General features: G+C 39.4%; 1 protein-coding gene across 2 annotated transcripts in view; it reads left to right on the forward strand.

Annotated features, from left to right (window-relative positions):
• DLG2 (discs large MAGUK scaffold protein 2) overlaps positions 1 to 13,530 on the forward strand; it is a 984,977-nt gene that overhangs the window by 891,277 nt on the left and 80,170 nt on the right. For both annotated transcript variants that reach the window (XM_053935819.1, XM_053935818.1), the window contains one exon: positions 3,313 to 3,427. In XM_053935819.1, coding sequence (XP_053791794.1) covers positions 3,313 to 3,427 — 115 coding nt within the window. The remainder of the gene's footprint in view (positions 1 to 3,312; positions 3,428 to 13,530) is intronic.

A 13,530-nucleotide genomic window follows, 5' to 3' on the forward strand; every position in this document is an offset into this window, starting at 1 on the left:
CTTCAAAGAGCATGAAGTTAGTCAGTGGGCTTTTACTGTATATTTTGTTAGTATGCTACAACCTCAGTGTCCTTTTAATTGTGTAGGAGCCTTGAAAAGTGTGTTATTTAGATTCAGTGCTGAATTTGAAGGAAGCATGAAGTGTTTTTCTGGACTTTAGCACTGTCCTTTTTCACACCTAACAAATGCAAAGCTATTAGGAGACAGCTCTCCTGGAATGACCCAATGTACAAAGAAGTGTTAAGAAAAAAGGACTCTTTCCCAGTAGGCAGAACTATCACAGCAGTTCTGATGGCAGAGCATTACTGTTTCTTTTTCTGTTCACATTTCAAATGCATCTGTCACTGTAGTATCTAGGAATCAGTAGGAGAACTAGGAGGACTGAGATTAAAGAAACTGATCTGAGCTTAGTTAAATACTGCCTGCATTGATGGTCATACAATTTTTGGCCCAGGTATTTGCCAGAAAGAAGGGACAAGGGTACATTTCAGTATTTTTTACAAAAAAAATGTGAAGAAGGTACAGTAGGAAAATCTAGTCACATAAATTTGGGTTTTTTTCAAATTATCTGTGTATTTAAATCCATAGCTAAAAACATCTCAAGAAACAAAGTAACAGAATATCATTAGTACTTCAGTAATTTTTGGTATCAAGCAGGGAGGAGGACCTTGAACCTTGAGTTTCCATCACACACTTATTAGACAATTTTTAATACGTCTTGTGGTTCCAAGAGATCTCCCAGAAGGAGAGAGATTCTTGAACTCATAATAAGTTTACAGACAGTTAAAATTGGTTAAATTACTAGTGTGCAAGTCAGAACACAAGTGATATCATCATCTGACCAAGCTGTAGTCATTTGAGTATCTGATGTTCAAGTTGCAAATAGCTGGATACTGTGCTAGAGAAAATCAGATTTTCAGTCCTCTCTTCTCACTCTCCAGATTGGTGTCTAAATCTGGGAGTTACTCCCACACCTTACATACAGAGTCAGCCTGGGATGGGGATGCTTATTAAAGGGAAAGTTGCTCTGCTGTAGATCATTCATATCCTCGGTGCAGCCCATATGTAAAACGTTAAAGAAGCTGAATTGCACTGTATGTTTACTGTCTTCTTCAGTGTATCCACCATAAATGAAAGAGAGCTAGTAACAAGCCTTAGAATTGTAATATTCTGTCTATTTGTGTAGGACTGATACTGTATGAGGAAGAGAAATGCAAGCCTTGGTCCTCAAGATCCCCTTTCCTATTTGCCAAGAAGAAATGTTAGATTTGTTTTAATGAAATATAAGCTAAACAAAGCTTTGCTCAGAAGATGATTATTTACTAAATAAATTCTAAAGCAGGAGATTAGAACAAACATGACTCACATAGAGCAAACTTAAATCCTAGACTGGGATAAACACTTCAAAACTAAACTCCACTTCAGAAAAAAACAACATGAGTTTGTAGGAGCCTTAGATCCACTGAGAATTTGTGCTTTTAAATCTCTCAGAAGTTTAAAGATGTACTCTAGGTGAAAGAAATGAGCAAGAAACAAGCTACAGAATAAATCTAAAATACAGTCTGCATGTAGGAGTTTCTCTTCTCCTGACACGCAGAATTTCAGTTGCAGTCAGTGAAGTCATAGGTATGTGGGAAGACTGAAGAGTCGTATACCACAGCAGTGGTTCCCAACTGACGAGTAAAGTAGCCACTGTCTCTTAACAGACTGAGTAGGTAATGCCAAGGAAGCTCGGTGGAAAGGGAGGCAAAATGTGTCAAGAGAGAAGGAGGGGAAAAAACCCAAACACAAAACCCCAAATCAAAGCATTCTGCTAAGCCAGCTTGAAGGTGGCTACTGTCTATGCAAAATGTGGGATCTTGGAAAGGTCAGGTGTTATTATCCAATAAAAATGTGGAGTGCATGCTTTGTTGCAAAGCATCTAGACATTCTGGGAACGGAGCCAGTAGGAACAGCAAATGATCAAACAAAAATAATGCTAAGTTCTAGGAGAAAAATGTGAATGTTGCTGTCTTACAGCATTTTCACGTAGCTCTGACAGCAACAAACAAGATGCAGAGCAATCGGTTATAAATGCACTGTAAAGATTTATTTGTTTAAGCTGGGAGGTGGTGGAATCTGGCAGAATGTACCTCCATCCTTTGAGGGAGGAAATCATGTGTGCTGGTTTCACTTCTGCTTTAGCCCCTCTGTGGGGAAGGGGACCCTTCTTTTGAAGGCATCGGTGAAATAAAGCATTGAGGTGCAGGGAACATCATCTTCTCTTTGCTGGCATCAGTCTGCAATATCTTACTCTTTTAAGTGTCACTGACTCACTGAAATGTATTTTGTACACCCCCTCAGCTTAGTCTTATAGCTCACATCAGTAGATTTCCTGGGTTTAGGTTGAATTACAGCTCTCTGGGTTTCTAGAGGTTGTCATTTTCATGGAATTAGAGCTTGTCTCCTAAACCTCAACCTTCCTTCTTGCAAACCAAACCTCAGCCCATTGGGTCACACAATGAGCAAGGGGAGCATGGCAGCTCCCAATGGAGAGACCATTGATGAGGCTGTGTCCTGTCAGAGAGGAGTCTCACCAAATGATATGGCTCCAGCTGATCCCATGCTGCTGGGCAGCAGGTCACATTTTGCAGAGCCCCCAGTAGAGCTATGGAGGTGAACAAGGTGGAGGGGGGAGCAGTTATGTACCATTGTTATACAGCTTAGGTTCGGTGTTTCTGGGGTCACCCACCCGAAGACTGAGATAATAGCTCCTCCTATTTAAAAGAAACAGGGCCCAAGACTCAGTGAGCAGTGTAAAAAAAGGTGGCTGATTGCTCATACAATGATTTTCCAGCTGCTTTGGGCATAATTGGACATGGAAATATCTCCTTCATTTTGATGGGATTATACAGTAATTGCTTGACTTGTTAATAACTTCAGTGCACTGTCCCACTGACCTTAACAAGGTATCACATTGTTTGGAAGGAGGAAAGATACAATGGAAAACTGCTTTCAACATCCTTTCCACAGACTGGAAGATATTTGTTAACACACTTTAAACCTCCTTTCCTTTCCTGAAACTGCAGGGCCCTAGGTCTAGATATCTGATTCCTCACCTAGCCAGTGCTGAAATGTTCCAGGTACCACAATAAAAAGGGCATATATTTACCTAAGGTAATACATTAATTCAAGGTTCTATTAGACCTCAATTTTCAAGACATGCCTTATACTCATTAATTTAATGTTAATTTGCATTTAGCAGCCCTAATGATTATATAGGTCAAGAAAACTAAAATATCTTTATTCTCTGGGGTTTTCTTATCTCCTTAGAGTACGCTCGATTTGAGGCAAAAATCCATGACCTGCGTGAGCAGATGATGAATCACAGCATGAGTTCTGGGTCTGGCTCCCTGAGGACTAATCAGAAGAGGTCACTGTATGTCAGGTAAGCAGGAAGAGCCTTCTCCTGGGAGTATGTCGGCAGCTACTTTGTCTGTGCCTGATGTGTGTTGTTGGTTTAGCACGGTGGGAAAGAAGTCTGAGGAACTGCCTTGAAATGAACTGAGAAATGCATCCATCTTACAAGCACAGCATCATTAATGAGAAAATTGGATAAAAGCCCTATTTGCCCTATTTGACCATTTCAAGTAATGTGCAAAGAGCACATTTATTTAAAAAAAAATCACTTTTATAGTGATTTGGGTTTATGAGATGAACATTTCTTAGCTCTGTCAATATCTGAGATGGATAATGTGGAGTAATGACACAATGTGTTTCTGTGTGAGGTCTTGCCCAGACATGGAACGAGTGTTCTCAGGAAGAGCAACTTTTTGCCAAAACCTTTTCCTTGCAAAACACAAACACTTATATGCTATTCTAAATGCCTGGCAGTCTGCTACTATCCACTCACATACGTTTACTCTTCTATCAGTCTATGCTGCAAAGAATTCGCCATCAGCGTAGCAAGATCAAATGTGCAGAGGAGATGGTAAACAAGCTGCTATCCATAGCTTAAATGGGGTGGTGAATAACAAAGGAATTACCTTTGTCACTTATTGGGAGCAGTGGTTGTACTTTCACCTTGACTGTACGAGTCTGTTGCCAGACTGGGTGTTGCCCAATTGCCCCAGCAAAATTCTTGCTGTCACTCTCCCCTTTTGAGACTCATGGAGACTATGGCACTCTATCAAGTATTTTAATAATCTTAATAATTATGCTTCTCTAGGCTTTCATTTTCATTCTCCCCTTTGTCCCCTCTATCCTCCCCATGCTCAGCATATAATTTGAAATTCCTGACAATCATGAAGTAGAGGGAAGCAATTTGTCAGCCTCTAGGCAGTGATAATTATTCACAGGGGAGCTAATTCAGGTGATAACATTGCAGAGATCCAATTAAGGCTAAATTCTACATTTTGTCATTATGATCTCAGCGTGAAGGAGTAAGGTAGCAGAGAAGGAAGGGAAAACTTTAATGCCAGCATGAAGGGTCTTCTTCTAATGGGCAATGACCACATGAAGCACTAATTGGTACTGCTGTCAGAAAGAGCAATGACTGAAGAGAGATGGATCACTCTTACCAATGATGTTACTCTTGGGCAAGGTTAGATTAGAAGTGTTGAGGTTTTCAAGGCATCTCTAACCTTCTCTGACCTGAAGCAGTTTTTTCCAGACCAGAGTGACTTTGTTGTCAAGAGCTTTGGTCAGTTCCCTGAATTTGCATTTTATGAAAATCTACAATTGTGTGTGTAAGGATGGATAGATCCAAGCTTCCTTTCTTGAGATAAGCCAGGAACCCAAAATGTAGGGAGTAATAGTGTGAGAAGCCCAAGCCAGCAACTGCAGGTTAATTGAGTTGTACACATAAAGGGCTAACACCAGGGTCCTGAACACCTTACTGCAGTTTGAACAGCAACAAAGCTTGATGCCCCCTGTATGAACATTGACCTGGGAAGCTCTGCTGAGAATTGAGGCTTATTAACTTGCACTCTGAGCCAAGCTGAGATATCTGTGCTGCATCTGGACTAGCCTAGCTCTTCTGTACAGTATTGCTCTGTGTGCACTGATGAGCCCGGTTTTCTGCTAGGTCATGAATTCTGGCTGTGATCTGTCTCACTAAGCTGCTATGCCCTGGTGCTTCACTGCAGGAGCCTTTGATGTCTTAGCTGCTTATCTAAATGGCACTTCCCAAACCACAAATGCAAAACCTGTTCTTTTATTCCACATCCATTCCAACAAATGCCCCAAACCTCTGAAGCAGAAAGCCACAAAAGCCTCAGTCACTTTTGTTAGTGTTTACTTTTTTCTCTCAAACACACACAATTGGCTGTGTCCATGTCTGAGAAGCCTGTTTGAGAGGCTCTGTATCTCACTATTACCAGAACATGTTTGTGGTGCAGTAGCACCTGCAGCCTTGTGCCTGTCACTGTCAGTTTAATTCACACACACTAATTACAAAGGTAGCTTATGTCTATGTTAGGCACTCAGGAAAAATAAATGTAGGCTCAGAAATGTACTTGTTTTCAGAGATGAAAATTTTCTCTTTATGAACCCTCTTTACAGGCAGGGCCCATGTAAAGAGCTAGAATCTAGCATTTGGTTTCTATTCTTACAATTCAGGACATTTCTGTTTCAATGGATTATTTTAGTCAGCATGTGCAAGAGAGCTACAGGCAAATGACCATATGTTGTTGTAAATCTCTAGCTGTAATGCCAAGTTTATGATTCAAGTTTGCTGTTTTCCTTTCTTTGGGATGTAGTGATTTTGCTGTCCTTCACTGTGTATGGCAAGCATGGTTATTTTTTTACCAGAAAGCTGAATTGAAGCAAATCACTATATTCTAGGCAACACAAGGAAATAAATTAAGATCTAGATAGGTTGTAATAGTTGAAAATAAGTGTCATTACCTGCTCATAGAAAAGCCAACAAAAGAGGGTGAGAAAAAGTAAAGCTACAGTTATGCCAATGGATGTGGAGTTTATTGGATGCAGGCTTCTTTTCTTTACCTTATAGTCTGTGATTTCCCCATCCAGCCCCTACTAAAAAAGCATAGCACTGAGATATGTGAAATAAGCTATATTCAATTAAGTGAGACAAAATGTAATATAGGATTAAAGGGTTGAATGTAGGTGGCTAAAGTAGGTGGCTAAAAGCAATTAAAAGTCTCACTTCAGGAGTCAACAACACAGGAAGGAAATCAAGAATTGCTTGTTCAGAGAAATTGTGTGGCTCTTTGACATGATCTTTTTTTCTCTGCATACTCTGGTGTTTCAGATTTGTATTAATTTTGTCTTTTTTTATCCCAGTCTGTCTGACACTTCCTGGAATATTTCTCATGAATTTATTGAATTCTTTTTTTCAGTACTACCTGTTGCTTTTTTATCGCAGACCCTGTATCTCTGTTTGGGATGTCATCAGAAAGTCCACAACACTAAAGGAGAGGATAGAGCACTAGGAAATGCTTTTAGTCCTTTTGGGAGCTCACAACTTCTTTGTCACTAAATGTGTTGAGGAAAAGAAATACAGAAAGAAATGCAGAAAGTGAGAGAATGGAAAGGAAACATAGAAAATGTTGTTCATGCTTTATTTGGTGGTGAAAGTGAAAGAATTTTAGTTGAATTCACTAACTGCAATTATAGGCTAAAAAAAATTACTGTTAAGTCATTGGAATTCAGTCATCAACTCATGATCAACAAGGAGAATAAGCAAGCCCATCAACAGATAAACGTTGTGCTATATACATGCATAGCAGGCTCTTATGCAAATTCATTACTTCCTTTTTGTGTTTTTAGCTCAAGGTTTTAAAATCTTTTCCTGTAAGATTATAAATTTGTTTGTCTTGAAATAAATACATTCTTTGCTTTGTCCTTCTAGATCCATATCAGTAGTCAGATTTCTAGGTTACATATGGTTACTGTTGCTACTCCTAGGAAATGCCAGATCGTGTTATTTAACTCACAGGCTATGGAACTTGACAGCCTTTTGAAGAGTTAAAGAGTTAAGAATCAGAGAAGTACAGTCCTTTAAAATTTTGGTGAATTGAAGTCACTGAAATTTTAACTTCCAGACTTTGGCAGAAACAGACCTTAAGCAGTTTTCCTGTTATTTTGCGAGATTAGTCCTGAGCTTAAAGTACTTGTGTTAGATTTCTGAGGCTAAGAGTAGACGCTTCAGTAATTGCTGCTACACATGCAAAGAAAAGGTTTTCAGGAATCGTCTTGCACCCAAAACTGCCGTCTTAGTGTCTGGTTTTCGTTTACAGATGAAAAGTAGTGAGATACGCTTAGCATAAACAGTCACTGCACCATTTAAGCTTTATTCAAACTAGACAACTTCTGAAATAATGTTTATATTTTAAAATTCCAGTTGTCTAAAGCCACAACCAGGCACTCCAGATACTGGAGGTGTATCGGTCCACAAAAATAACTCTAAAGTTTCACACCCCCCAACCCTTTCACTGCCACTTCTCTGTTTGAAATCTGTTCAGTACTGTCAGTGACCAAACATGATTTCACCTCATCAGGGCTCCTTGTTGCCATGTATGAAGGGTTGAGTTTACTGAAATGCAGCTGTTTCAGCCTCTGCACTACTTTCAAATATATCAGTACAAGGTGAATGGTACAGTTGGCTGTAAAGGTGGGGATGGAATTATTGCTAAGCATTTCATAGCTGTGGTATATATGGGCCATACAAACATGTAGTATTATGTGTTAAAAATATGTGTGTTCTGGTTCATTTCGTATTGAGCCATGAGGAAGAATCTGGAGATTTGCCATCACAACTTAGCTCAGCAAAAGGGAAGTCAAAGCTGAGGTACTTTGGGTGGTTTACTCTCATTGTCAGCACAATGGATTCTCTATTCAGCATTAGACACCTATACACAAATTTCCTGAACTTAGAAATTAGCTTGTTGCCATATCACAGAACCACAGATGATTTGGGTTAGAAGAGACCTTAAAGATCATCTGGTTTCAAACTCCTGCCATGGGCAGGGATATCTTCCACTAGTGAGACTTTGATTTTCAACAGATCAGAGAAATTCTCAGTTTTGAAGTTTTCAGAGCTCCAATTGAAATTCATTTGAGGCAGTTTGTGAAGATTGAGTCTGATATCCAGGGCTTTTTCAATGCAATGTCTGTTACAACCACTTTCAGTTTTCCTGTCTTCTTTGAGACAGTGAACCCCCTCAGGCAAGTGAACATCAGGTCAAGGCTGCATGGGCAGAATTCTCCTGTGAATCTGCACAGCTGGTTGCAATGCAGTCTGAAATCTACCTGAGAAATGTAATTCTTGGAGACAGCATGGTAGTGAAACCTGAACACATGATAAGATCAGACTGGGTGATGGAAAGCTCTAGTATGTAGGTCTGGAAGAGATATATGTAATGAAGAGATAATTGCACTGGTGTTTTCAGAAGGGAGTACTGAGGAAACCAGAGGGAGGTATGAAATGGCCATGATTAAGGAGGAGAGAGAATATTTTTTTGCGAGATGTATGTGTATGTATATATATATAAAGAAAATCCAAAGAGATATGTTAGTGTTAATTGCATGCTATAGCTACATACACATTGCAAAAATCTTCACTTAAGCAAGTTGCCTGGTATCTCTCTTGAGTCGATGGAGTGCACTTGGCACTTTCAGAGTACAATTCATATCATCCAGAAGTAGACATCTAAAATTGCTCAGGCGAATCATGCCCTAAAAATGTCTCTTTCTCACAGTTGAGTGGAAGGAGCCTCAGGTGATTAGCTGAGATGTAAACATCAATATTAGAGACACATCATGTTGTGTGACCTGAATCCCATGCACACTCAAAATCTTTCTTTTGCTCTCTCACAAACACATGTGTGTGTTCATATACATATCTAGGAGCTATAAAACCAAGCTTCTGACTGTCGTCTGTGCATTCTTCTGTAACATAGGTTGGAAACACCAACAGTCTTGTTTAATTGGGCTGTTTTTTTGCCCGTATTCTTATTCCCCAGGATTCCTTCTGAATTCATTTGTCACTTCAGTTAGCACTACTGAGGATCCACATACACTCAGTACATGGTCATCAAGCTGGATGAGTTTATGACTCCAGCATCTGGGAGCATCCAAACTGCAGTTTCTTTCAGGTTTCACAGCACTGAAGATCAGTACAGATTTCTGAAGAGCAAATGTGAGTGAGCTTGGCACCTAGACATTATTTTTTTGTTTTAATGAGGAAATAGCTTACATAGCCATGCCTGTACTTTAATGGCATTATAGAACCATTAGAATTCTTTTTACTGAACAGTAAGTGGAGGAAAATGGAATTTTAGTACAGTTTTTTCACTTACCTCAGATTCCTGGGCAATTGAAACATTCAAATTGTGGCACAGAATGGAAACATGCATTCAGAAAATGTGTCTGAATAAATAAATGGCAAAATGCAGATAAGTTTGGAAATGGCCAGATAGGTACACACAAAAACTAAATTTATGAAATGACTTACTGGACTTGAAGTTCCTTTTCAGACTGGAATTGTTGGAATGTCACTCATTTCACATGTCCTGGTGAAGTAAGAGTTTCTGAATATTCAATTACTACTTTTTAATGGTTCGTTCTCTGAACATAAGACTCTTTTGTACATCCTCCTGGCACAAATATTCTCCCTGCCTTCAGTGAGAGCTGCTCAGATTCAGAACCAAGAAATAGTTTAAATCTTATTTTTCAAAGCAAGGAGGGTCACTCTGCATGCTTTAGAGACCTTTTCTCTAGGGAGACATTCAAGAGCTGAACTGTATCCCTGAGTAACTGTTCACCCAGGTCTTCATTAATTATCAGAAACACTGAGGAATTGAGGAGGATGAGGAATATGCTGGAACACAAGAATCTCCTAATACAATGGGAAGTAGTTTTTATTTATTGCATTGAATTTCATGTCTAGAGGAAAAGTACCTGGCTTGCAGAACGTGTGGTTGTCTGTAAAATGAAAAAGGAAGATGAAACAATTCTTGTCTTTGGCAAAGCAAATCTAATATCTTCTTACAAAATTCAACCTGTTTATATGCTTAGAGGCATTTGCAAAAATTACCATGTTCATCATTCTGCTGCTAAGAGCAGAGCAAATGAGAAATTAAAAATGTCAATTGAAAATTGAAGAACAGAGAATATCTGGAGAAAAACTGTTTTGTTGAGATATTTTTTTAAGTGGACTCTCGCTGTCAGTGGGAACTGTGAGAATTTCACACTTATTTATATTATGTTTGTGAAATTTTCACAGGTCCTTAACTGAAGTGTCCTAAGACTCACAGTGCTGGTGCCACTCTCAGCTGAAAGATGCATGTGAGGATTATTAATCTTGGACTACTTTCAATTCAAAGGCCTTCAGGTTTATAGTTCAGTTGCAGTCCAGTGCTAAAAAACCGCCCTAAAATGTAATGCTGTAAATACAACAATATGTCTCACCAATACCCTAGGACTGTGAAATTCAATATATTTGATATATAGTCAGTTGAAACTGTTAGCCACCTCATAAGCTTTTCTAACAGTTTTTCTAACAGTTACTTCATTTCTTACTTATCTGCTACTTTTTTGCAATGTTGATACTAATGAACAGTTAAGGAAAAATGACGTTTGTTTGCAATTCCTCATAACATTTCACAGACAAAGACGAAGCAGTTAATGGAGAGTGAAAACTGAACATGTAAACACATCAGTCAAACAGTCTCATCTCTGCCTCTGACACCAGCTCTTTCCTTCACATCTTCATGTTTATCATATCTGCTGCTCTTAGGTACCGGGTGTGTAATGAGTTCAGCCCATCCCTCCCAGAGATGCAGCGCGATGCATCATTAGCTACAGCATGAACCAACAGCCTAGCAAGCCTTTTATCAATGGGTGTTTCCCCAGCTGTGTCAAAAAGGGGCAAAAAGTAGATTTATTTCTATGTGGTTGCCGCTTCGCAAATCATTGACTACTTTGTGTTCAAAATTATGAGCCATCGTACACAGTACTGAGCACCTGGAAGGACTGAGCCCTGTGTGAAACAACCACAGCCTCCAGGAATCTGAGATAACACATCCTGCCTAAAGTTTAGAACAGAAAACAGCAGCTTGCAGAATATCAAAGCTATTCTTGCCTAAGTCATATTATCTTTATATTTTGAGTAAAACTTGTTGTATTTTAAATAACTGGGTGAGCCGGGGAATCATGTCCTCAGTGCAGCATTATTAATGCCTGGTGTGAAACAACTTTTCTATTAGCAGCTTCAGTAGGAATAAGTAGTACACACTTGTGGCCATTTTCCATATTGTTCTGTTTCATAAGTTATTAAAATAATGGCCCAGAATAGGTAATGTGCTTGACATGATGTCTGCTCTACAGAAGCAGCACACCTTTTTCTTTTCTTAGGAGATGCCTTAATAGCTTTTCATTGCACATATATTGTGCTTTTCCGTTCCCTAGAGGGACTGCCTGTTTTCTGCTTCGGAGAGTAGAAAGTGTCAGCTAAAATAATATCCAAGCCAGAAGATGATGAGGTTGAATATCTTGGCCTCATGTGGGAATAGGATTTGTCTGAAATTTTTATAACCAAGATAGACACGGTTTCAGCCTCATTTCTAAGCAGAAACTCTGAACATGATCTACTGGTGAAGGGGAGGAGGACGTGAAAGTGAAGATAAACTGTCTGTGGCTTAAAATGGCTGAAAGTGAATCAGCAAAACATGCATTTAAGCTGTGTCTGTTCCCTGTGAAATAGCAGTCTTATCCAACAAATAGTTGCTTATGATGTTTCCATGTCAACAGCTATAATAGGACACCATCAGTTTGTGCAGCTCTCAACTGGAAAAGTACAAGACAGTAGATTAGACCATGAACATAGAGACAAAGGCCTATTCAAATAAAAGCTTGTGTGGATACAGTCTAAGTTGGAAATTTAAATACGTGCATTTGCACACAGCACAGTGGCCAATGTGAGAGAAAGAAGATGCTTGGCCCTATTGAAGAGTTTTCTACCTGAAATCTATACAGAAAGTCATAAAGCCACTACAGAACAGGCTCTCCAAATCAGCTGTGTTGAAACAAAGCTGAGAACAGTGTGAAACAGGACATAACACTTCCGAAAAGGGTAGTGGGAATTTGCAAAGTCCCTTCCAATAAAGAATAAAGACAAATTAGGTGGATCTTCAGTTTCACTGCAAGGAAATCCATCTCTGGGGAGGGAGCCCAGCCAAGTTAAATGATGAGGCTAAGTGGGACCAGTCGTCTTTGCTGACCCTTTTACTTCTCATTAGAAATAGAAATTACTGTAATAATGCTATGCTGAGCCTAGAAGGATCTGGGGAATTGCCTACCTGAATTGGGGCTCATGAGGAGCTCCTCAGAAATTGAATTTAGTTATTCCCTGCCACCCCACTCTTGTAATAGGAAAAAAGTACTAATCAGGTCCTCCCAGGCTTCGCTGACATGCAATTGAGTAAACCCTGGTTTAGATGCAGCTACTTTACTATTTCTGCTGTGAGTGGTGCCTGTGTAGTGCTGGTCAATACTTGAAGCTGGTGTCCAAGGGGAGCCAGCTCAGTCTGCCAGCCCCAGCAGGTCTTGCACTGCTTACCCTGTGTCTGTCCCTCTTGTATACCAGTTTTGACAAGCAGGATTTGATCCTCTCTGAATGTGCCTCATGTTCAGAACAAATGGAGTAAAAAATTATTTTAGAGATTAGCATATCCCTCTGTGTGTCTATATATATATATATATGTGTGTGTGTGTACATCTGCATTCTGCCATGTCTCCAACTCCATCTCTCTTGTGAGGACTCTAATTATGTCTGGCTCATTCTTCTCTTAAAACTCCTTACTCTAATTGCTTTATCTACTAATGTAGCAGATAAACAAAGACCGTCAGAGTTATCTGGTAAAGAGTTTACCAGATGTTCCTCACCAAACAGGAATTATAATAATGAAACATTCACCCACTTTCCATAGATTCTACTTCCTACACTTCTTAATTGACCATGAAGGCAACCACATTCCTTCACTCAATATATTGGGCTGATGCAATTATCGAAACACCTGCTTAGCACAGCATATCTACTTCTACACAAACCCCTGCTTACAAAAAAGGCAGGAAAAAGAAAGCTTACAGAAAAAGACTCGTTGCTATTTCTGCTCCTACATCTTCTTTCTAGCTGTTTAAAAGGGTCCTGGCATAGAGGGCAGCAGCTGAAAGCTTTGGGAAAAAATTAGGGCAGAAAAAGTTACTTAACAATGTAGAAGGCTTTGGGTTTTTTATAACTTTGTATTTCTAACCACTTAGATTTAAGTTATGTCAGGTTGGAATGGTTTTTACCTTAGTGTACTGCTAATAACCTGTCCTTCCCATTTCCAGAAAGTATCAATATTTATTTCACTCTGGGAGCTGGAAAGATCTGTAATCTTTTTCTTTTAAAAAGCACTATCTCTGCAGACAGGTTTGTTCCTCTTGATGTTCTTGAGACATTTTAGAGTCCAGGTAGAGGCTGCAGATACCCACTGTAGTAATTACTACTTTCTGCAGAGAATGTAAGACCATTTGGAGAGAAAA

The sequence above is a fragment of the Vidua chalybeata genome, chromosome 2 (assembly GCF_026979565.1).
Source record: "Vidua chalybeata isolate OUT-0048 chromosome 2, bVidCha1 merged haplotype, whole genome shotgun sequence".
Classification (NCBI taxonomy): domain Eukaryota; kingdom Metazoa; phylum Chordata; class Aves; order Passeriformes; family Viduidae; genus Vidua; species Vidua chalybeata.